The sequence below is a fragment of the Crocodylus siamensis genome, chromosome 2 (genome assembly GCF_052110815.1).
Source record: "Crocodylus siamensis isolate JL-2025a chromosome 2, ASM5211081v1, whole genome shotgun sequence".
Taxonomy (NCBI): Eukaryota; Metazoa; Chordata; order Crocodylia; family Crocodylidae; genus Crocodylus; species Crocodylus siamensis.
The window spans coordinates 275,688,465-275,714,164 of record NC_143396.1 but is presented as its reverse complement, the minus strand read 5'-3'; the positions used below and the strand labels follow the sequence as shown (position 1 = coordinate 275,714,164).

The following is a 25,700-nucleotide window of genomic DNA, read 5'->3' as shown; positions in this document are numbered from 1 at the left end:
AGAACATTTTTAAGTCTTTGAAGGACCAGGACATAAAAGATGAATGGCAGCAGCAGAAATGTTTTCAATAATCTTTTCAAGGTGACCTATGAAGGAAAGAGATACATGTTGCCCCCTCTTGATGTTATTTTATATAGAAAAAAGGCGTGATGGAGGGGTATTTTTTTCAATTATAAAAACAAGCTTTAGCTGGAAGAAAGAACGGGTGTTTTCTTTAATTGTAATTGAAAGACATAAGTGATACTGAATCGTTAAAAAAGACTTTTTTTCCTTCCAAGTCAGCAACTTCCCCTCTCAAAACAAGCAAGTAAAACCTCTAGTTAAGCAGCATAACTCTGTTAGGTTCTTCAGTGGTTCATATAGTCTCCCATGGACATCCTAATGTAAAACAGTAAAAACAATAAGTATTTAAGAAGAATCCCGCCATTTCCCCAACTAGTGAGCAAGTCCCTCGGGCTCTGTTTATACCTTATAAGGAGGCACAAACTCAATTTCTTCTTTACAGGTCACATTATATAATTGGTTCTGTCTAGTGGGAGCTGTCGTGGAAGAGAGGTCTGCAACACCCTTCTCTTCTCCTTTTTCCATTGTAGAGAGGTTAGAAGCTACATTTTCAATCTCAGTCTGTTCATAGTCTTTCCCATTTCTTTATTCTTTTCAATCCAAAACTGACCTGTGGGTGGATTTTCCTGAAACCATAAAACGGTGACACAGCTATTTCCTGTTGCCATCAAAATTCTATAACAGAATTTCTCTCTCTGCCAGTTACTAAGTTACCTGGAGAACAGCCAGAAAAATAAAATGGAGGCTTAAGTTGGAGTGGATTTAAAAGACCCTGTTCAGTGGCCATCTGGACTTAACATCTTCAGTCTTGCAAATCTAGGACTACACCAGAAAACATATGCCTGTGAACCCTTTTGCTTACATTGGGTCCCAAATGGGAGAGATTTTGTAAGATCAGAGCAGTGTAAAAAAGAGGGTTTGTATTTTTCCACTAAAATACGCAACAGGAAAAAGAACAAGCAAGATGGATCACTGAATCCATCCTAGCCAAATCGCTTTTATTTTTAGTACACAGTTGGTCTACGTGAGTAACAGAATCAGACAACCTTAAGCTACAATGTCAAACTTACATTTGTCTGATGTCATTTTTCCACTGGGAAGTTTTTTTCAAACCTCCGGATCTTAGCATCAAAACCCAGCGCTATTAAAAAATGCAAATGTCTCTTTTTTTTCAATTTTTCAACAATGTCTGGAGCAGCCAGCTGACCAGCAGTCCCAATAATGATTCTGTGTGGGCTAGTCCGGCATGTGCAAAGCACGTGTATAATTTTCAGTGCTGATCCAATTCTATGTTTTGTCCATCTTTTTTTTTACCTTTTGTAAAGCTTCACTCACACCAATATATATCAAGAATTGCTGTTGAAACTAAGGGAGATACACAGGTGTAGAACAGTGAGGGCCAACCTTTGTTGACAGGAGTGCCATGAATTAGCTCTGCATCCTTTCCAAGTGCCATTCTGATCCCTTTTCCCTGCCCAATCTGTTGCTCTACTTTCTGCCTTGTAATCTTTGCCTGATCTGCTGCTCTGCTTTCTGCACTATCACTGTTCTGCTGTCTATCCTCTCCCCCATCTGCTGTGTGCCACATACAGAGGCTGTCTGTGCCATTTGTGGTATGTGTACTGGAGGTTGGCCACTCCTAGTGTAAGACAAATCCAAGAGACCGGAGACTTTGGAATCTCCATTAGGCAGATACTGGTTTTTATAATTCCATCCAGTTGCAGTTTCCTAGGTACGCCCTCTATCAAAAGTGGCTATGATTCAGTCACCTATACTGCTGCACAAGAAAGGGATAACAGATCTTGACAGGCGGTGGGCCTGATTATCCTTCCACAGCTCCTGATATAACCTCACCAACATCAGTGGAGTGGCCCAAACAAAAACGAGGTAAGAATCATACCCAAAATTTTCCTAAGGTCCAGGGCAGATCACTGAGGGAAGCGCAAGAATTTAGAAAAAGTGCATCCTCCTTCATGTGCAGAATGTGTACACTTTTACATCTGGTTCAGCCATTACTTGAGCATCTTTCAACCACTGTCCTCCATAGCTCTTATTCTGATCAATTTTGAAGATATGATAGTAAGCAGAAAATGCAAAACTTTCCTTTCAAATAAAGAAGCAGCCCCAGGAAGCCAGTTGTGCTTGTTGTGTTGCTGAGGATGGTACAGACAGATGTGGTAGTGGTATTGATGAGTTGCCAGATGATCTATCTGCAACCAGGAAGAAATTCTAAAAAATACCCATATATTCTGTGAGAGGCAAGTCTTTCTTAGGGTGATAAGAAATCATGCAGTTGATCTAATTAAAGATAGCAACCTAAGCAATCCTTGACTCTCATATAATTTCTATACCACAATGGCTACAACACCACTCTTACATTACTGTATGTTCTGAGTAAGATGATATTTTTCCCAAGGGCCTGGGGTAGGGATTACAAAGGTACAGCTGTTTTTTAGACATAAGAGGTTTGCTTCACAGTAGCCTTTCTGTACAGGTTACACTACAGGTTTTAGTCTGACATTCAGTTTGACTACCAGGTAGTAAAATACAGCCTGTGGAGATGACAGGTCTGTCATGTCCATCCTTCATCGTAGTATGTACCAAGCCCCCACCTTGTTTGGAACCTAGTGCATGAAAACAACAAGCATCAGCCTTTAGTACATCTTGGTCTGAGTAACCCATGGATGTAACAGAGCAAAACTGACATGCCAGACTCTCTTTACACAGTCACAATGTTTGGAACCAAGTAAAGAGAACTTATACCCCAGTACTGTGTCACACCATGACCTGAGCTCTATGGCTTACAGAGATTCTGTATCCTAGAAAAGACATCATGCCTGAGGAGGACAACCCCCTAGAAACAAGAGCTTCCAATCTTAATACTAGTAGTACCTCATTGGACCCCAACAGGCCATAATCCCTGGAGACTTTCTGTCATATAACACTTCATCTGACCCTAAGCAGCTGTGATCTTGGCCCCTTAATATGAAAACTCCCACCACTGGGGCCTGACTGACTGAGCTCTGAAAATGACAGTTCAGGGCTTAGTAACACAGTCCTCACAGACAACAGGTGCTGATGTATTACCTGAGTAACTATGGCCCTGGTAATGACAGTCACCAGTCTGCAAAGCTCCATCTGGCTCTGTTTGGCTGTAGCTTTTGGAGACAAGCATTTCCTGCATGCAAGATTTTGACAGAGATCTGAAATCAGCTGGCCTTACTGCTCTGCGATGACAGCTTTTATCATGCAATGATCCATCTAGCCCTGACAGTTCACGTTATGAAGTCACACCCTCTCACCAGGCAGGTTTGTATTTAGTCCAGAGTGAATGCATATTTCTGAGGAACTGTGCATCTGGTACCAAATAACTGTGGTTCCCTGAGATAACAGCTCCTAGCAGGCCATTTTAACAGAACAGAAATAATGCAGCTCAAACCAGTGCAATGTTGATACTCTGACTACATTTCACAACACTTCCTTCAGTTTGCATAGCAGCCCTAATTTGCTAAGCTCCATTTGTCTCTAAGCGGCCACGGGCCCTGAACTGAAGTCCTGCCAAAACACAGGGATCCGCAGGAGCAAGCGGCTGCTGTCTCTGCAGATGAAAGCTGTAGGGTAGGATGTGGGTGGCTCATCCTACCCTACAGTCAATTCCCAAATGGTGCAAAAGTTTCCTTAGGCCCTGCGGCTGGGCATGAGCTCTCGAGGCAGCATGGGTTGGTCGTGGCCCTTGAAGGCAGCAGCTTCTGAAATGCCAGGATGCTCCTAGGCCGGAGTAACTAGGATCACGCCCAGAGAGAGCACAGCCTCTCCGGACACTGGGGTAGCCTAAGCAGTGCACCATGCTGCCTCTACCCTGGGTCACACGCACACCCAGTAGGTGGGTGAGACCGAAGGCAGCGCGGAGCTGGGATCGCATGTGCATGAGGCACCAGCTCATGGCCTCCCGCATGGGCCAAGGGGGCAGCGGGTACCAATGCCCACGGGTTTGCGTGAGGCTGCTGGCCCAGCCAGGCCTGGCCTGGGGCTGACTTATGTTTTTGGGATGCTTGGCCCTCCAGCGAGGGCTGCCTCTGCCAGGCTACATGGGCACATGCCTGCCAGGCAGGGTTGCCAACTTTGTTTGCATCTATTGCAGGAGGTTGCTGGAACACCACTGTGCCCATGACGCGGATGTGCCCACGGGCTCGTGGATATCAGTTACCGATTATGGTGCGTCAGGAAAGCACATGCACATCGCTGTTACCTTTTAAAACCCCACTGGACTACTGCACAAATCGGATTCAACATTTTAAAAAAAGCCCTGTAGTTGATCTCCCACCAGTCTCTGGAGGGGTTCATTTCTTAATTCCTGCAGACTCCAGGCCCATCCTGAAGGGTTGACACAACCCTACTGCCAGCTCCCCTGTGCCACCCCCGGCTTGAAAACGACTCTGCTTCCTTCCCCCGCCCCAAGCAGGGCGCGAATCTGCGGGAAAGAATCGACAGCTCCCCCGCCTGCCCTTAATGTTCCACACGCGAATCTGCAAATGCCACTCTCCCGGCTAGTGGCGCTACGGCGAGCGGCTCGTCCCAAACTTCCCCGGCTCCGCGCCTTCGCCGCACGTCCGTGCGTGGGCACGCCGGCGCGGGGGGCGTGGCTGCAGTCCCGGCCGGGCCGCTCGGTGCCGGAGGCGGAGGCGGCAGCAGCGGAGGGAGGCGCAGGGCGGCGGCGGCGGCCCACGGGGCAGCGGGGCCCGCAGATGTGGGTGTGAGAGGGAGCAGGTCCGGGCGCGGGTCTGCGCGGCCGCGCGGCGCCATGTCGGCCAAGGTGCGGCTGAAGCGGCTGGAGCAGCTGGTACTGGACGGGCCGCAGCGGCACGACGCGGCGCTCAGCGTGGAGGCGCTGCTCGATCTGCTGCTCGGCGTGTGCGGGGAGTGCGGGCGCGACGCGCCGCTGCGCCGCGACCGCTACGTCTCCGACTTCCTCGAGTGGGGTGAGCCGGGCCGCGCCGGGGCGGGGTGGGGGCAGGGGGGGCCCTTGGCCTGACCCGACCCGACCCGACCCGACCCGACCCGACCCTCCGGCGCCTGCTGGCACCCCGCGGGGAGGGTGGCTGTCAACGGGTCTGTGGAGCAGGCCGGAGGGGCGAGGACAGGGTGCGCTGCCAGGGGGGAGGTGGTGGCGGCGCCCAGGACAAAACAGGTCTCTTGCAGCAGGGAGCGAGTGGCTTGGAGGAAGCTCGTTTGCAAGGCAGAGGCCCCTGGGCACTGGGGAAAGCGCTGGTGGCAGCCGACTTGTGGGCCCAGGACTAGGGAAGGGCAGCTGATGTGCAGCAGGAGAAGTGGTTGTAGGGGAGTGGGCTGCATATGGGGGCACCTGTGTTGTGCTGTATGTTTGAAAGATCCTTCTTTTCCTTTTATTAAGAAAAAGCCAAGACTTCCTTAGGGAGGAGGGTGTAGCGGGGTGGGGTGTCAGCAAGAGCCAATGCAGGTTGTGAATGTTTCAGGCCGGCACACTCGATATGGGACAGCTGGTTCTGCTTCATTTCTGAGGCGACCTCCACTCTTTGTTAGACACTAACAAACTAAGAGGATTCACTTCCTGGAGTCTTCTGTTGACGTCAGTAATGCGATTGCCAACTGAATAATTAACTACTTTATCGCATCTGCCTTGCAGGGCTGCGGCCCTGGATGCATCGATTATGTGTTTTGTGGCAGCTCGGTGTGCTCTCTGCATGCTGGATGCTGCCTGTTCTTTAAAGCCATTGCTTGCAATACACTGAATTTGCATGAGGAGACAAGTAGCTGGGTATAACGGTAGCTAGACCCCGTTGATGTGGTTGTCCTGAAGGGAAGAGAATAGTTTGGAGTTAGATGGGTGTCTAGGGGCTGAGATGCTTTCTCTACCTTTTTTGGTGATAATCTCCGTCTTGTGTGACTTTGACAGGCAAATTTATTCAGTTACTCGTAAAATTATTTCTCCTAGTTTTTATTTATCAGACTCTTTGAATTAAATATGAAAAGGTTGCAGATATGATCAGATGTATGGCAGGAGTATATTTATTGTTAAGCTAGACTAGGCCTGTAATGTAGAGTAGCTCTTTAATAAATAATGGAAATGTATGCAAGTTGCCCTCTGGTGATACAGTATAGAGGTGCAAGCTTGTACTCCAAAAGGCTGCATGGAAAAGATGCAGTACTGTATATGTTGCATAAATATAAACTTCCTTTTGGTGCAGTTAAGGTTAATTGTACACATCTCACAGCTCCTCCAATACATGTCCTGAAATGCCAACTCTGGAACACCTTTCACCTGTGCCATAATACCCTTATTATATGTTTTCATTGACATGGTTCTTCAGCACTAGGAACATTTTCTTTTATTAGCTGGAGGCATAAACATGGGCTCAACATCTTAATCTTCCTCATTGTGTACTTTGCAAGCTTAATTACAGCTTCAGCGATGTTAAGAGATTATTCAGGATTGATGTGCAGAACTTGATTGAGCACTGTTAAGTGTGTGTAGGATCAGTATGAAGTTGTAGTTAAAATGTGGGCTACACTGTAAATGGATATTGGTGTTTTCTCATGCTGGTTAGAGGGAGAAGGAACTTCCTATGGACAAAATAGAGTCTGTCATAAATCGGTGAACATATAGTGTGTGGACATCAAGATACAGTGAAAGGCAGCTTATAATTTCTTTGCTATTTGATAGATATCTCAATATCATGCAGAACAAATTAAATGTTAAATGTTAGTTGTAGAATTTTTGGGGCTTTTCCTTGATGAGGTTGAAGCATGGTTTTGTCCTGGAGGGGCATGGCAAAGCCCTGTGGCTTGTCAAGATGGAGGACATGGTTGAGATGTGGGGATAACTGTGGATGTGCACAGGCCAGCAGGTCTGTTTCTGTCTTTCTGAAGCCCAGCTTAGTGTAGTGTTGGAGGCAGTGTCGTGTATTATATCTACTCTGCCAGGCCAGCCACAGCCTCGCACAATTGCTGTATCTGACAGACCTTCAGAGCTTCAAAAAGTGGGAGAGCCCCTGGTGCTGGAACTTAAGGCTTCTCTCTCAGGAACCCTGGCTGGTACTTCCTGACAATCAATGCCACAAGGTTCAGGTGAATCTCACCATTTCCCAGTGCAGTAGAGTGTGAGGGGAGGCAGTTTTTTTGGAGCATCTTGTGACTTTAGTCCCACTGAACACAAGACCCAAGAGGCTGCCATCTTAACCCAAGACAGTTGGATTTTGTTTTCCCACAGGAAATGGAGCTGTTGGGCATATTGTGTTCCAGCTGAATCGCATTCTCCATTTGGGGAAGAGGAAAAGTTGCATCAAAATATCTTTTAGCCAAAGGAAAACGATCTGATCTAGAAGCTCAGAGAAGCATTTCAGATCTCCTATTTGTCCACATATTTCTGTTTATAACTCCCATTATCATTCTCATTACCATAGAAGATAAGCATGTAATAGCCACACCATTTCTCAAATGAAGTAATTGAGAGAGTGCACAATGTTCTTACTGGGATTAATGTGGTGTACTCTGATCACATACATTTGGAAATGGTCTGCCAAATCTTTGTGCTTGGTGTTACTGTCTAAACATTACTTTAACTGCTGTCCGATACTCTTCCTCCTGAGCCAGTAATAGAAAACTGAGTCCTGACTGGAGGGCCTCTTGTTTTAACACTGTCCCAAAGTCATCAGTAAGACCCAGGAGTCATGACTCTCAGGGTTCTTCTGTCATCTAGTAAATAAGCATTTTTTTTCTCCACTGTATTGAGTTCTCATCCTTATAACAAAGAAAACAAAAAACAACTCCCCAAAGTTACTTTAATAATTTAAGTATTATACATGTCAGAGATGGAGATCTGAAGGTCGTGCTGCTGACCTGTGTGCTAGGAATGCCTGTAAGGAAGAGGCTGCTGTAGTAGGAAGGATCCAGCTGGGTTGCTCCAACTAGTCCCCTCAGTTATCATGAGCTATCTAACTTTTAAGTGGCCAGGGGCTGTCTGCCACTGCCTCTGCTATGTTGTTGCCCATGCGCTGTGCTGTCTAGAAGTCCCCTGGGCTGCCCTGCCCTGTCCTGCTTCCATGAGTCATGGTGAGGGCAGGAAATGAAAGCTGGCAGAAAGAGGGTGAGCCTTGAGACCACAGTGGCAGTACTGGAGAACAATGGGGGAGCCGTGCCCAACTGGGAGCCTAGGGGCCATGAGTTACCCATCACGTGCCACCGGCTGGACAACCCTGACTTGGCATACGGGTTCAGCGGCCTGTCCTCTTTCTCCTTCAGAAAATATCAAGCCTCAGTAGCTTACTCAGCTACTGGGGATGAAACAAAGAGAAGGTAACTGGGCTGATACTTTTTGACAAGGACTTGGCCCCAGTAATTCTGGCACAACAGCTTTTTCCTGCAGCCAGCAAAAATAATTATCTCACATGGTAAAAGTTTATTGCAGTGTCAGAAGTTTGTTTCAAACCTTGCACCTGACATGTGGTGGGAAAAGGTTAGAGTTTAGCATCCTTTTTTATTTTTGCCTTGGTTTTTTAACCCTTCATATTAATAGAATATTTTGGTTGTGAAGTCATACAGTTGCAAGGTAAGAAATCCACAGGTTACTTAATTTTTTTCCTCTTGATACTTTGTAATGACACTGATTACAAAATATTTTTCTACCTGGATCTTTCCCAGTGAACAGGATGATCATGGCAGGGCATAAGTAAGGTTGCATGGGTGACTATAAATCTAACATTTCCTTACTTGGTTTCTTTGACTTTGCAGCCAGTGTCAGTAAGGTCCTCCTAACTTAACTTGTTCATAGGTAATATTACTCAAATTTGCATTTTGCCAAGAAAATACTTTATTTGCGTCATTAAAACTTCTACAGTTGGCACCACTTAAGCCTTATCAGTATAAGCAAACTGACTGAATGTCAGTGTAGTCAATGAAGTTCATTGCGCTGAATCTTTTTTATCAGCTGAAGCTGAAATAATCCTTTCTTGCAATACAAATACTTCACTTTTGGGGAATGATGGGATAGTTTTACAGCTATGGGGGCCAGGGGAGAGAGAATGATTTAAGTACTTGAATTGCAGAACTTAAATAGTGTCCCTTGTTAGATTCTTCCTCAGGGAGATACTTTCGTTTTTTGGTTTCTGTCTTGAAAATTTAATATGGAGAAATGCTAAGTCTTAATACAGATTACTGTTGGAGGCCTTTTTACCTCATCCAGACACCCTAAACCTGTCTGTTTAGATTTTGTATATATGGTTTGTTGGTATAATTTGAGGCAACTTGAACAAACAGTTCTGACAATGGTTGTATTAAGGAAACAGAGTATGATTCAAGTTCTGAAAAGCCTAATGCTTGCATTAATTCCAGATTTATCATTAAAGACGCCTTGAAATCTTGTGAATAGACTTAGAGTAATTGTGTTGATTTTTGTTGTCATTGGATTTGTGTACCTCAGAATAATAATATGGCCCCTCAAGGAAACTTTATTTTGTAAAAAAAAGACAAGCTTTTTACAGTTTTTCTAATAAACGTTTGTCTAGGGCAACGTAAAGGTGAAAGTTCATGAAAATCTTTGTTTAGGCTTGAGGCAGGTTTAAATGTCTCCCCCCAACTACATGTGGAAACTTGTATCATAATGCAGGTATAACTATTTAGCTGTTTATTCCACAATCTCCACTGTGGTAACTAAACACCTAAATATTTTCTTTGAAAGTAATTACATCAGTGTCTTGGGTGATCTGAAGACTAATATCTTCAAAGTGGCATTATAACAGTCTTTTGCTACTTGAAAGTTATCTGCAGTATATACAGTCTCGGAATTTTTGCATTGCATATGGATAATCTTAATTTGTTAAGCTTGCATTTTTACAAAGACCGTATTAGGTATCATCATTTTGGAAAGTATATTTTTAAATAGGAAATGGTGTCTGTTTTAGGCATGTCCTTAACTTTAATTGTGAGCAGTCTCAGAAATCAATGGGTACTTTTAGGGTATACCACAGGGGTAGGCAAGTATTTGGGCTGGAAAGTCTCCTGGAGTTTTGGTGAGATCTTGCTGGCTGGGTGAGTACTCCCTCCTCCCACCCTGCAGCCCACAACAGCTCACCAAAACTCACTAAGTGGTAGATTGCTAGTAGGGGTGCACCAATAAAGATTTCTTTGGTGATGATACAGATAGCTGATTATTAACCAGCCATATTGGCTGGTACCAATCTGATAACCAATTTACAGGAATGCAGCACAGCAGCTTGCAGAGTAGTGCCCTGCAGGAAAGTCTCTGGAGGGGAAGGGGCCTGGGGGAGGCAAGGGGGTAAATGGGGCAGATTGGAGCCCCCACAGGGAGGCAGTGGGGAAGGGGCAGGCATTGCCCAGCCAAGGTGGTGAATGGGACGCCAGGCCTGGAAGTGGGACAGAGCTGCGGGTGGCTCATCGTGTGGTCCTGGGCTCAGCGGGCGGGAGAGAGGCAAGCTTAGCTGTGCAGGGCAAGTGGCAGTGGTGGTGGCTGTGGGTGGGGCTAAGGAGACCGGGGGGGCACTATTTCTCTTCCTAGTACAACCCTGCTCAGGGCACTCGGCTTGGCTCAGGGCTCCCAAAAGAAAGTCAACAGAGCAGAGTGCCCCGAGCAAGGTTGGCACGGAGGTAGGGGCTATAGTCCCCTCAAAATTTGCCCTAGTGCCCCCATAGCCACCCCTCCCAGCACCACTCCATGCAGCTGTGCCCTCCTCACTACTGCCTGCTTGGAGTCCAGCCCCGATCTAGCTCCCCCACTGGGAAGAGGCTGGCACTGTCCCTGGCTCCACCTCAAGGGTGCATGCAGCAGTGAGGAACTGTGTACCCTGGACGAACTGCCCATGGCTCCATCCTGCTCCTGGCCCTGGGGTTCCATTCACTGCCCTGGCTGGGCGGTGCCTGCCCCTGCCCTGCTCCCTTCCTTACCATGGGGTCTCCCCCCTGCCTCTTCTCCCCGACAGACTTACTAACAGGGCGCTGCTCTCCAAGCTGCCCAACTGCATTCCTGGTTGTGTGCCTGCATGCGGCATTTATTGGTGACATTATCGGCTACACCAGCCAAAAAATGCCAATAACCAATAATGTTAATTTCCTTTTATCGGTACTGATCTGATATGTGACTGATATATTGGTGCACCTCTAATTACTAGACTGATCTGGATAGAGCAGGTGGGGTCTCCCCATCCAGACTGGCTTAGGGCACTTTTGGTCAGGGGGCAGGTGGGAAGGGGGCCACGGGTCATAGCAGCATCTGATGGAGGGGGCAGGGGAGCTGGGATTGTGGGGTGGTGACAGTGTGAGGCTGGGACCTGGGGCAGAGCTGCGATCTACTCCCAGCACGGCCCCATGCTGTCACTGCTCTGAGAACCTGACCTTTCCCTGCCTACCCATCCCGTTCCTGGACACGGCTCCTCACCTGCCCATGGCCCATCCCATCCTCCTCTCGACCCAGCACACCCTGTTGCAGGGGCCAGTCTCCATGGAGACTCTGCCTACTCCATTTGGCACCCCCGGTGCTGGGTGCATGTTGGACGGGCCAAGTTGCCCAGGCAGCAGCAGCCGGAGGGAACCAAAGCTGCTGGGAAATGGAGTCTGGCCGCCATGCCTCCCCAGCCCTGCTGTATGCCTGGGGGCAGTGGGACCAGCTGCACATGCCATAGCCTGGGCTGCCCCCCACACCTGGGCCTGATGGGCCTGAGGGACCCATCGTGGCCCAGATAAAATCCCTTGGCTGGGTAGATCCAGCTCACAAGCTGCATTTTGCCCACCCCTAGTATAGCATGTGCATGAGTCTCTTTAGATGTATTAGAGATCTAAATGGTGATCATTCTAGTTATTGGGGGCTTAATGCTGAAACAGTATTTAATCAAGACCTGCACTGTCAAATACATCTAGTATTTCTGCATGCCAAACTGGAGACATGTATTAAGGACTCTGATTTTTCTTGGGAAAATGCTGAGTACTCAGTCTCTGGATACAAACCCTCTAAAAATATATGCTATTCAAAATGATGGGCCAGATTTTTATATGATTTAAGGTCACATTTTCACTACATATACAAACGGCTAAGTAGACAAAAATTAGAAATGAGCATTTGGAATGAATGCTTTATTCCCACTTCTTCCTTTCCACTGTTTATCCCTCTGAAAGATGGTTAAATGTGAGCGGTAGCTTTTGTTAAGACAGATCTGCACACACTGTTTTACTAGCAGTCTATAATTTTTTTAAAACTGATTTAGCCAAGTAGCGTAGAATCCTATGTGGATACTTAACTCAATTTAAACCATGGTTATGTTGGTTTAGCTGGCATCATTATTAAATTTATCAGTGGAGGCTAAGGTAATGCAAGCTAGTTTTAAACAAATAAAAACTCCCATGTGCACATTTGTATCATTTTAATTAAATCACTTCAAAACTCAAGCCAAGTCTACAGACAGTGCAGCTTTCTCAGTCAGGAGCGTGAAGAGGTGTGAAACCCAACCAACAAAAGTCCTTAAACCATAGGAGCACTTGTACTGGCAACATGACATTACATTGGCATCTTGTATATCTTTTATCAGTTTTGGTGAGTGGTTATTACCAGTATTTTACTTGTTCTAAGTGTAACTTTGCAGGTATAACTGTATATACACCAGTAGCTATTTCTGTACTGGTACATCTCTCTTCAGCTAAGGCTGTACTTCCATTATCAGGTACAACATCGGTTTATGAAGTTTAAATAAAAGGTTGCTTATATATACATACCATATTTGCTTGAATGTAAGATGACTCCCCAGTAATTAGCTTCTATATATGGAAAATTTATTAACTTATAATTTTTTCAGAATAGAATCCTAACTATTGGAGGTTTGCCTTGAATTTGTCCCCTTCCACTGCTACAGCAGGGAAAATAAATCTGAGGGGTCAGATAGCCCCCTTGCCCTCAGTTCCCTGCAACTTCTTCCACCTGCAGCCCATATTTTCTTACTGTCAGACCTTGGTCTCTCTGAGCACATGGAAGTACAGGATCAATTTGAAACCACTGACCTTGAAATAAACATTCTTGTATATTTGCATATATAGGTACCCATAGACTTCATTCACCCAGAATTAATGCGCTGAACCTTATATAAAAAGCAGCTATGCATGATATTAGTTCAAAGCCAAAAGGCTAGTGATTTTACCAAATAGTTCATTGGGCTGCACCCCAGCCAGAGTCAACAGCATTTCAGACCATGGTCAGCACTGCTCAATATGGATGTGTATTCCACATTACCTTCACACCCCAACCCCAGAGGATTCATATGCTAATTCACCTCCTCTCATGACTAGAATCCGGTGTTATTGTCACGAATCTTGGGATTCTCCAAAAAGTTGTATGCAGATGAGGTGCAGGGCAGCCTGGTCCAGCTCCATCTTATGCAGGCTGGGACCACGGTAATCATACTCGTCAGACTGAGAGAGGGGATGACAGGGATTCTGGTGAACCCTGGGGCCCTGTTTGGCAATGTTTGCCAGACATTTAAGGCTGGTGAAAAAGCAGGAGTAAGTGGAAATGGGAAAGAAAGGCAGAGCTCAGCTGTGGGAATGACGGGGAAGTCGAAACGTATGCAGTGTAGTAGCTTACCATCACTTGAAATAGTTGGCATGGAGCAGGACTGCACTTATTGGGCACTAACATACGTCTTATTCAGATGGTTGCACTAGGCTATCATTGTGGTAGGTTCCCATCAGCTTGGATGCCCAGTCTGGGCTATGTACTTCATAGTCATACTCAGTGTTGGCTGTGTTTAATCAGCTTCGTAGTTGGTTTCCATTACTGCACATATGCTTTGGCAGCAGTTTAATGATAGTGTATTTTTTTGAGGGTTCCCTGTATGTAAATGTAAAATGAAGGGCTTCCTCCCTGCCCCCCATGCTTATTGGGGTGGGAAAATCTTGTCTTGTATTTGACTAAATATGGTAAGTAGCCATTGATGTGTATCTCATGTAAACTGGATACTGTGAAGGTGTTTAACTTTTGTTTGTGTGAAAATATCCTATCCCCAAGCTACATGCCTTGTAAATAAAAGGAATTCAGTACATTTCACAACTGTTATGACAATGTCAATCACATTTTAATAAAATTTGAAGATCTGGTGGGGAATGTAGTAGTAATGGATGGCAGCTTGGGCAGCAGTGATCACAAGATGATTGAGTTCAGGATTCTGAGGAAAGGAAGGGTGGAGAGCAGCAAAGTAAGGACCTTGGACTTCAGAAAAGCAAACGTTGACTCGTTCAGGGAATGCCATGTGCAGGATCTCCTGGGAAGCCAGTCTGAGGGGGAGAGGAGTCCAGGAGACCTGACTGTTCTTTAAAGAAGCCTTACTGAGAGTGCAGGAACAAACCTTCCCAATGAGCAGCAGACCAGCGTGGCTTAGCAGGGAACTCTTCTGTAAACTAAATCACAAAAAGGAAGCTTATAAGAAGTGGAAACATGGACAAATAACTAGGGAATAATATAAGAGCATTGCTTGGGCATGCAGGGATGAAGTCAAGAAGAGCAAAGCACAATTGGAGTTGCAGCTAGCAAGGGATGTAAGGGGTAACAAGAAGGGTTTCTATAAGTATATCTGTAGCAAGAGGAGGATCAGGGGAAGTGGGGGTCCCTTACCGAATGGAGGAGGCAACCTTGTGACAGAGGATGGAGAGAAGGCTCGAGTGCTCAATGCCTTCTTGGCCTCAATCTTCACAGGCAAGGTCCACTCCCAGACTGCTGCACTGGGCAGCACAGTTTGGGGAGGAGGTGAACAATCAGCAGTGGTGAAAGAACAGGCTACAGATTACTTAGAAAAGCTGGAGATGTACGAGTCTGTGGGGCTGGATGGGATGCACCCGAGGCTGCTAAGGGAGTTGGCTGATGTGATTGCAGAGCCACTGGCCATCATCTCTGAAAACTCATGGCAGTCAGGAGAGGTCCCAGATGATTGGAAAAGGGGAAACACAGTGCCCATATTTAAACAGGGGAAGGAGGAGGATCCAGGGAGCTATAGACCTCAGTCCCTGGAAAAATCATGGAACAGATTCTCAAGGAATTCATTTCTAAGCACCTGGAGGAGAAAAAGGTGATCAGGAACAGTTAGTATGGATTCACCAAGGATAAGTCATGCCTGACCAACCTGATTGCCTTCTGTGATGAGATGACTGACTGGGGAGCAGCTCTGCAGAAAAGGACCTGGGGGTTACAGTGGACAATAAGCTGAATATGAACCAGCAGTGTGCCCTTGTTGCCAAGAAGACTAACGGCCTATTGGGCTGCATTGGTAGGTGTGTTGCTAGTATGTCAAGGGAAGACATTATTCCACTCTATTCAGCACTGAGGCTACATCTGGAGTACTGTGTTTAGTTTTGTGCCCCCCACTACAGAAGGAATGTAGACACATTAAAGAGAGTCCAGTGGAGGGCACCAAAATGGTTTGGGGGCTGAAGGACATAAGTTATGAGGAAAGATGGGGGGAATTGGGCTTATTTAGTCTAGAGAAGAGGAGATTGAGGGGGGATTTAATAGCAGCCTTCAACTACTGAACTGGGATTTGCCTGGGATCTAGTTGGGGATGGTCTTACTGAGAGTACCTTGAGCAGGGGGTTGGACTAGATGACCTCCTGAGATCCCTTCCAACCCTAACTTTCTATGATTCTTTGATATGTCATATCCCATCTTTGTGTCTCTCTGACTTCACTGCACCTTTTTTTTCCTTATAAGCGTGTTCTGTCTCTTTCCTGCATTGCCTTTCAGGTCAGTTCCCTATATTCTAGTCTTGTCTTTCTTCTGTTGTGATGTCTCCTTTTTTCTCTGATGCTTATCCATAGCATCTTTTATTTGTATTAGTCCTGGTTTGCATATTTTGTGTGGCTAGATTTATTTCAGTTAGGAGTTTGACCTTTGTCTACTACTGACAGCTTCATTCCCAAGAATGCAGTTTTATTAGTCTAAAGGTACTTTCCTATCAAGATACCTTCCTTCCCTTCCTGTATAGTAATAAGCTATACCCACATGTACAACTGTGTATATATCTGTGTGTGCACTGAGCTGTTGTCACTTAAAATCATAGAATCAGAGAAGTAGGGCTGGAGGTGATTTTTATAGTTTCATAGATGTTTGGGTTGGAAGACACCCTAACAGATCATCGAGTCTGACCCCCTGCCCTGGACAGGAAAGAGCGCTGGGGTCAGATGACCCCAGCTAGGTGCATGTCCACTTCATCTAGTCCAAACCCCTGCCTGAGGCAGGATCATCCCTATCCAAACCATCATATACAAATCCATTATCTAATCTCCGAGTAAAACTATGCATTAACCGTGACAACACAAGGCTTAACACCCTAACCTGCCACAGGTAAAGCAGGAGGACCATGGCAGCCAGCATCTTGCTGTTGTAAAGGTTATTTATACATATCCAAGAGATCCCAAGAAGGAGGCCACATCCCCTCTAATAGACGGAGGCAAAAACCCCCACAGTCTGTACCAGTCTAACCATGGGATAAGATTCCTTCCTGGCCCCAGATATTACAATTTGTCTGACCTGAGCAAAGGGGCAAGGCCATCTAGTCAAGAACCTCTGGGTTTAAGTTCCGGTAGAAGTGCTGGCACACCCTCGTCAAAATTCCCAGCCTTGCTGCCAGCCAACACTCAACACCTTTGTGGAAGGCTTTAAGAAAAAAAAAGCAACAAACCACCCTGATACACACAGCAGCCAGGATGGTGGCAGAGGGATGGAGGGAGTGGTGGAATTCCTTCCCAGTGCCATGCAGCAACCGGCTAATTAGTTGTACCAGTATAAAGTTGTATAGTTGTTGTGCGTTTATAACTAACTAGGGTAGTGCTTCAGGGCTGGAATTAAAATCATGACCACATAATGCCAGGAGCTCACCAAACAAGGGGTTAGAGAATCATTTATGCCCTAAGGAGTTTTTAACCTAATTAAAGACAAGACACAGCATGTATCTGTAACATCGGGGAAGGACGGCAGTGATCCTGGTAATGAGATCATGTAGTTACATAGATGAACAATGTTTACAAGGTAGGGGTTCTGAATTACTTAAATTATATACGGTACTTCTGGCTCATCCTCTGTTTCCTTCCCTTATGCAGTTTCTTGAGCCGCACCCACCTCATCCATTAGAGTTGGCAGCTGTACTGCTAAATGCCTAATGTCCGGAAGCCTACTTGAGAAAATGTTTCATGAAGGATAGGGGCACTGCCAAGTGGAAAACCGGTCTGTTAGCATCATCCAGTAAAAAAGGATGGACAGGTTTAGGAATTGTACTATCCAGCCTGTCTCTGTAAGGTGTTGTTTTAATGATCCCTTCCTGCTATAACGGTTTCTTTCGCCTCATGTTCCTCTCTTTCCCTAATGTTTTGTCAGCTGAGGGTAGATACGGGGAGCATTTGTGCTTGGCTCCTTCCGTAGCCTCCCCCTGCTGTTTTAGCAGCACAGAGCACTGCTTTTCCTGCCTCTCTCTCTCTTTTTTTTTTTTTTAATTAATTCTCCCCAATGAAAAGCTCCAGTGGTTGTCTCTGCTTCGCACATAATTTCCTAAGCAGTAACATAAAAAAACTGATCTGATTCTTGTTGCCCGTGTGATTCTGAATAGCACCAAGGAAAGCTGGGGGTTGAGCCATGCTTTAGTTTGCTGTAGCTTGGGGAAAAGCAGGACGTAGCAGCAAAGACGTGAGCTACATACAGTCCTACGGGAGGTGCCACTGGGTAAGTCTGTACTTTGGAAGAGCAACTTTGACATTATTAGTGATGTAAATGTTGGTTTATTTCTGTTTATTTTGAGAGAGCTTCAATTCAGAGACTGATACTTGCTTCAGGAGAGAAGAATGATACTTGCTGGCTGTGGTCTGGGTATATTTTTTCAGACTCTGTACATAAGGACCATGTTATACCTCTTACATAAACCTGTCATTGTTTTTACTAGAGGATGGTAATATAGTGTCTTGTAGTTACTTATGCAAAGTCTGTAGCCTACTCTGGAAATCTAAATTAAATGAAGCATTTGCCTCTTCTTAAAGAGAGTTTCATTTCCATCTAATCTGGCCTGTTTGAAAAACACTGGTAGCCTGCAGACTTGATGATATGATGTTTGATTGTTCTTCCATGCTGGAGCATCAGATGTATTTGAGAAAAGTGTATGAGTGAAGCATTGTGGGGTGGTTTTGTGTGGACATGACTGAAGTGAGATGGAATTGGAGGCTCCAGCACGTGCCTTGATATAGAAGAATTGCCCAGAGCTCCAGAGTGAAGACTGAGTTCCATTTTGCACACGAAGCAGGGATTCATCCTCTCTGCCTTTAAAGTTTGGCAAAATGTATGCTTTTATTCATACATTTACTGAATCTTCGAGTGTTTTTTCTGAGAATTGGCAAGTAAATCTGTTAACCGGTCTTGCTACAAGAGAGGAAATTATTAAAACTAACAATGTCTTTATATCTAACTTGAGCTTCTCCAGGAATTTTAATGTAACTGTTACGTGGTATCATGATAGGGTAAAGTTAAGTTTGTTTGGATGCGTTTATTCCATTTATGTGTCTGGATTTTTATTGACTCCAATTTGAACTCTGTTTACCAGGTGTAAAATGTGTGCCTTTGTGATAAGTACAATATTCCTAAAATTTGCCCTGAGGGTGGTGATTCTTATTTTCGTCTAGTTTGTGTGGTTTGATTTATTTGGCCAGGAAACGCATAGTAATCGAGTGGTGCATATGTTAATTTACTGAGCATGGTACACTGTAGCTTGTAACCCGGAAAGATGCGTTGTGGTCTAGCTTTATCTCCTGACTTGACTTCTACTTAAAATGGAGCCTAAAATTAAGGTTGGATTTTTTTTTTCCTAAAAATTTAAAATGTCCAGTGAGAGACAGTTTACTGCATCTCAGGGTAAGTTGTTCTGGCATTAGTTACTCCCTTCTGAAAAAGGAGTGGGTCATAATGTGATTAAAGCAGCATGCATGTGCAGTATCCTAACTCTGCCTCCACTCAAATTCATGAGCAAGTTCTGTTTATGGCTCTCTACTTTGAGACAGCTTTTTAAAACTTTCTTGTAAACTTTTTCTTAAATGTAATATATTTTAACTGCCTTAATTCCAGATCTTTTTTCCATGTGTAGGAAACAGTGATTATATAAAACTTTCTTGAGTGTGTGTTTCCCTTTAGGATCTGGAACCAACTTTCAGGGGAAGTGGTGCTGGCTCCTACCTTGGGGGTCTTTAAGAGAAGGCTAGACAGTTACCTAGCTGGGGTCATTTGAGCTCAGTTTTCTCTCCTTCCCAGGGCAGAGGGTCGGACTAGAAGATCTGCAAGGTCCCTTCCAACCCTACATCTATGAATCTATCAATCTTAATATAGTTTCAGGTACTGGTCTTTGGTAAAAAGCTTGAAGCTGCTTAGTGTTATCTGTACACGTTGGTAAATAATTAATTTGCTTGAGTATTCTAAAACAGACCTACTCTTTATTAGGTCACACTTTATTTTAAAGTACATAAAGGGTTGTTTTTTTCTCATTGATAAAGTGGTCAATATTAATGAGATCACCAATATTTACACATATCAAATATAGTTTATCTCATGAATTTGTCACAAGTCTTTGGCATTTCATTTTAGTTTGGTGAGAGTGTTAATATTAGTAAGCTTATAACCAAGAAGCACTAATTTAGTTTTGATAACAACTGGAAGCAACTAGATCCTGTTGACATTTCACTTCTGTAGAAGTGATCTGTTGAAATATGTTAGGAAGCTATGAGGTCAGTTTCCTTCATGGCAAACTGGTGCCTGAGCTGGCTTAGCTAGGTTTCATCTTTTTTTTGAGTATGGCTCTCTTTGTTGCCTGGTCTGTAGTCTAGATAATTAAAACGCTTTAATAATTCATGACATAATTGCATATTATGCAAAGAGACTTGCTCAACAGAGACCCAGCATGATTCCTTTGTGGACAATACAGGTTTACAGTTTTCTTTGCTTCTATGCATACTGGATAGATCCATAATGTCCTTAACTGCCTGGTGCAGGGGTGCTCAACCTCTGGCCCACAGGTTAAATGCAGCTCACAGAGCCATAGCATGTGGCCCATCGGGCTCCTCACAGGTCTGGAAATTTGGCAGGAGGAGAGTGTTGCCCATGCATCCCTTCCCCCCCACCCGCAGCTGGGCCATGCCCCTTTTCCTCTCCACTGAGCTGGGCCAAGTTTCTTTCCCCTGTGGGGCTGTGTTGGGGCTGGTCTGCCCTCTTGCAACAGGCACCAGTGAAATTTGCCTTGAGAAGTGCAGGCCAGGCACTTCAACTGTAGGATCAGGCCCTTATCAGATTCAGCTGCCATCTCTGGCTGAACCAAACTCCCTGGCTTTCCTTCTCAAGCTGGGTGGCCAGCTATCAGCACCTGCTGAATCAACAGAGAGCCCAGCTGGCTCTCAGCTGATTCAGCAGGTGCTGCTAGCTGACCACGTAACTCAAGAAAGAGGGCAGGCAGCTTGGCTCAAACAGGGTTAGCTGAGAGCCCAATCCTGCTGGAGCTGAACTGCCTGGCCCTTCACAAGCTGGGTGGGTACAAAGTCCTGCAGCTAGGTAGATAATAAAGATTTTCTGGATAAGTACATATCCCGGGGAAATGTGAGGCCTTTCAGTCCTGAGGCTACACATTTTTGGTGCTGTACCCTGTAACAGTACAAGATGTTTGTGTTACCTTTGGAACGTGTTTTTAAAAAGGCATCTTATTACAAATGTTACAATCTAATAGACAAAATTCAGTAATTTTGCTATTAAACTTGCCCCTATCTTGTTAAGCAGAGGACCTACATAAACCAAAATATTGCCAAATGTCAGGGCCTTCTAGAAATCACTATTCACAGTAAAGAAATGGGCAAATCTATGAAACTGCTTCTCATATTTCTAAACAGTAAGTAAAGCTGGAGAGTAATTTATAAAAGTAAGAACTTGACAATGGTGTGCATTTGTTGAACTTACCTACAGGAGCATTTGTGTATTTTAAACACTTTTTGAAAGTGTATCAGTATTTACAACTACTGAAGATTATTTTGTCAGTTATGGTACAGAGCAGTGAAGACGAGTATGCTCTGTGCTCCTGAAATGGGTCATTGCAAAGCTTTTTGAAACCATCTCTTTTTTTCTGATGGAGCATTTAAAAATTTCCAGAAGTGAGAAAATAAGGAAACATTATAAAAAAAAAAAGATGTTTTAGAATTTGCATTCCAGACAGATGTAGGTACAAGAATACAGACATCAAGTGAGCAAGCCATTCAAATGCTGGCTTTCTGCAACCCTCCCCCCCCCCAATTTCTTGTGGCAGTGAATTTGTCTTTTGGTAAATGTTGATTCCTTTTAAAGCTATAGATTTCTTCTCTTGTGGGCTGGTAAGAAGCGCATCTTGCATACTACTTGGGTTCTGTCATTTGAATTACCTTCTTGTAACACTTGACAAATTCCTGGCTTATCTAGCTGGAATCTTCTGCTCTGTTGTCAGTATTACAGTGCAAATAAGTTATGGTAAGTCGGCTACTTCTGGGAGATTTATCTGCAGTACCCAGATACAGAAGTGTGCCAATTGTTATGTTACTCACAATTTTCAGGGATAGTTTCTTACTTAGTCACTTGCCATGTAGAAAGCAGTGATGTCCTTCAGTGCAGTTTCTGGTCTAAAGGTCCTGAATTTATGCAGTGTACTCTGAGGATCCTGACGAAGCAGGAACCTTCCCTAGATTCCCAATAAAATAGATGCTTTCTCCTTAGATTCATAGAGCGTCAGAGCACAGTCCTTTTAAAATGATTGATGGCCTTGCTGAGCTGAAAAATTCTGCTCTAAAAAACTGGTTTCATGTACTGTGCAGGTGTGAAAGATTCTTATCACATGTCACTGTGGTCTTGGATGGTTAAATCCGTAGCATTGCTAGATTACTAGAATCTTGTCTGATGTGTAAAGGTGGTAACAAGTTCCTATGTCAGTAGAGAACTTCACCCTCTATGAACGCTGTGGTCCTTGAAGTACCTCTGAACGTTACTGGAGGTAAGTGTGTGTGTGGGGAGGAAGGTAGATTCTTTTCAAACTGAGTTATGCTGTGCGAGCCTAGAGGTATGGTTCCCCTTTCTGTCCTTAGTTTCTTCTAGCCTTCATTATAACTCAGTTTTCTAGCTTCACTTAATTTTCTGACTGGCCATTTATATCTTTAAAAATTATGCATATTTTAAAGAAAGTTGAACTTTATCACTCTGCATGTCTAATAACAACATTCAATTTGTAAACCCATTTCTGATGTTAGAAAACATTAATTCTAATGTGTCATTGGTCACATTAATATTTGTGATAGCTGTTGTTTCAAGTGCATGCTCTGATAGCTTCAGAATAAATCTAAATATTAATGCTTTATTGGAAAATGCACTGAAGTAATTTTACTGTTGGATCTGTGGTGATCCTAGAAAGCAGGGGTGCTCAATCTCTGGTTTGTCATCTGGCCCTTGGAACTCCCCAAAGGTTCAGGAACTTGGTGTGGGGGGTGGTGGCAGCGTTAAATTGACATAATCTGTTACTGGTCCCCCACTATTACATTTCCAGATGTTTCCAGACCTTTGGGAAGCCCCGTGGGCCAGATGGTATGGTGCAGTGCATGTAGGATCCAGAGCATGTGGGGCTATAAGCAACTGTTTTGGTGTTGGCTTGGATAGCGGAAGGTAATGAATTATCCCTCTGTGGGAGAAGTGATCAAGGTCTGCTTGTTACTTCAGCCTTCCATCTGGCCATCCACTGGATTTTCTAAGAGGATATGCTAACTATGTTTCACTATTTTTGTCTTAAAGCTTAGCAGTGAAAAATGTTGCTGGACCTAATTTTTCATGGGAAAAGAAACCATCACTGTGTATGTTGTCAGTCTTTTGACACTTATTGTCCAGGAATAAATGTCTGTTCAGACCAATAGTATTAATATCTGGCTTAAGATGTAGCAGTGACATTAAATGCTTTTGAACTTTTGCTGCAAAAGTTTACACTGTAATTGGTTATTATTGGTAATAGGGTCCTTTCTTCCCCTTCAACTCATGTAAAACCATTTAACTGAGAATGTAGATGGGGCAACTGCTTTCAGCAGTGTTTGAGAGAGTGTGATATCATACTGAAGGCTTTGTCTCAGTTAAGAAATTGCCTGTTATAGAAACAAAGATGGATTTAAATGACTAAGTGAACACTTTGCTTGGATCTCTTTATGATATGCATTGGAAGCAATTACTGATATGTGCCTAGGACTTCAGAGAAATGAAAAGGAGAAAATTATAAAAACATACCCCAGGCCTTTCTTTCCAGAAGGATGGTAGATTTGTACCTTTATAGATGGGGGTCTGTAGATTTGTATATTTTATAGATGGCCTGCGGACCAAATCCAGCCTACCAAGTGATTGCATGTGACCCACGGCTGCCCCCAGCAGTCTGCGTAGGGTCGAGCCCTGCCAGGCTCAGCCCCTCACCTGCCAGCCCTGGCTCTGGCCAATGTGCACAGTTTTCTAGCAGGGCTACCTCCGGTGCAGCTGTAGCCACCCGGGCACCGCTTGGCTCCCCACTGCCTGCAGTGGCTCCTCTTCCTCCTGCCATTGCTGCACTCTGCAGGCAGGGGAGAAGTTGCAACCAGATGGCTCCTGCCCAAGTGTGTGGGGCTCCAGCTCTAGCTCCCACCCACCTTCCCCCCCCCCCCAACCCAGTGCAGTGAACAGGCACGTGCAGGTGACAGTGTGTGGGAGCTGGAGCCCTTATGCTAGGGCAGGAGCTGCCCAATTGCAGTTTCCCCCCTGCCTGGAGCTGTGCAGCAGAGGCAGGAGGAGGAGCTGCTGGGGGCAGGGTGTGCTGAGCAGCACCCGGGTGGCTGCAGCAGTTTGTGCTGGCCACAGTTGGAGCCAGCGGTGGCGGGCTGGAGCACTGAATAGGCAGCCCCAGGCGGGAGCAGGTGAGTGCTGTGGGGACAGCCATGGGATGGGGTGGGGGGGGCAGATCACACCTGCACCGTACCACCACCTAGGCAAGCTCTGCTACCTGTGCCACCTGCCCCACCCCTCACTCCCCCCATCCTTGGCTGGCTCCTGGCCCCTAGTGCATGGGCAGACCTCCTGTCCCCACCACATATGCACACCTCCCGCAACACCCCTTCTCACACATACCCCACACCCATCCTCCCCACACAAACATACAAGAGTAAGAGTTTATTTTGAGTTGTTATGCCGGCACCTTTCTATACGTTACTGAAAAAACAAATCAGGACAAAAATAATTTTTGAAATAAAATTAAAATATTATACCAGATATCAAAGATCTACTATATGACTTGTTTTTATGTGTAATTTGGTAAAAAGATGTCTTCTAAAAAGATGTTATAAGTGGCCCTTGACAGTTCACCCAAACTAATTCTCTTCTTCCATCCCCATTATAGGCTAACCAAAGTAGATATACAGTATAGCACAAGCTTTCATGACCTGAAGCTCACTTCATCATGTGCTGAGGTTTTGCGAGGGGTTGGAGTCGGGGTCTGTGAATTCTGAATGCCTTTCAAAGTTTTGGAGAGGGCTTTCCTTAAAGTCCTGATTCTCAGCCAGGATGCTACAACACCCTGAGGTGCTTTGAGATTTCTTTAAGGGTTCTGCACAGTATTAGTACATACCCACACATGATGCACAAGATAAACCCCGAGATTTTAGATGGGGAAACCAGAGCATCAAAAACATTCTGCTCTGTTGTGGTCTTTTGTGGAGTTCTTTGCAGCAAAAGATTTATTCTACTGCTTTTCTGTTGTTGAGGATTAAAAGTGAAGAGCTGGCACTTAGACTCAAGGCACCACTCAAATGCAGCTGAAAACCAGAGCCTTAAAGTGTGGCCCTTCAGAGAAGGATTGGTGGGGTTTTTAATATATTACTTGGCAACCAGTTGTTAACACTACTGACTCCTGACCTCTCCTTCCTGCTCTTGAAAACCTTCTCTTTCACTTGTTTTATTTTTTTATTTTACAATTGATAAATAGCTAACAGCATCGTATGGCAATTTAGCAGATATATGAGGGTATCTGTCGGTATGTAGGCCTCAACAGGAGTATTTGAATGGAGCCATAGCAAAGCGATCATTCCTTCTTTGCGACAAAAGTAATGTGAGGGTAAGATTATCAGTGCATCACGGTTTCTATTGCTTAGTTTTAAAAGGTTGTACAGACCTGGATCTTTAACAAGGTGAGGCTACTATGACTTTGTTTATAAAATGCAAATTAGGTAAGAAAAAAAACTGCTGCAAGTCCATGCCTTAAAGATTGATAGAATTCAGCCTTGTGCCTTCATTTAAAATGTTGGAGATTTACTATTGAAGGTGCTGAAATGTTGTAATGGCTGCAGGTTTATTTACAGGAGAAAGATGAGACTAAAAAGTGAAAAAGCAAACCTGCCACATTGCCCCACCATCTTCCCTCCGCTCTGATCTGTATGACTATCTGTTGGTGACAGTTCTTATGGAAATCTGTCATATGAACTGTAACAAAATGTCCATTCCACTTTACAGAAGCATTAAAAAAGCCATGGTTATGTGTTTTTGTCCATACTACTTATTTGAATTGAGTTTACCATGGCAGCCTACAGACAGA

The 25,700-nt window shown here is 44.7% G+C and overlaps 1 protein-coding gene and 1 long non-coding RNA gene across 9 annotated transcripts in view; one reads left to right on the top strand and one right to left on the bottom strand.

Moving 5' to 3' along the window:
- Nucleotides 1-244: 244 nt before the first annotated feature.
- LOC149872232 (uncharacterized) lies at nt 245-4,456 on the bottom strand. Its single transcript, XR_016440598.1, has 3 exons — nt 4,313-4,456; nt 469-2,273; nt 245-378 (listed from the first exon to the last, which is right to left on the bottom strand). It is a non-coding gene; the product is annotated as an uncharacterized LOC149872232 (long non-coding RNA).
- Nucleotides 4,457-4,688: 232 nt separating this feature from the next.
- CDC42BPB (CDC42 binding protein kinase beta) overlaps nt 4,689-25,700 on the top strand; it is a 127,586-nt gene continuing 106,574 nt past the window's right edge. For 2 of the 8 annotated variants that reach the window (XM_090034076.1, XM_090034073.1), the window contains exon 1: nt 4,690-5,042. In XM_090034076.1, the coding sequence (XP_089890202.1) occupies nt 4,865-5,042 (178 nt within the window). In that variant the 5' untranslated portion in view covers nt 4,690-4,864. Of the gene's footprint in view, nt 5,043-25,700 lie in introns of all 8 variants that reach the window. The other 6 variants (XM_090034080.1, XM_090034077.1, XM_090034074.1 and 3 more) reach the window with 5 other exon arrangements.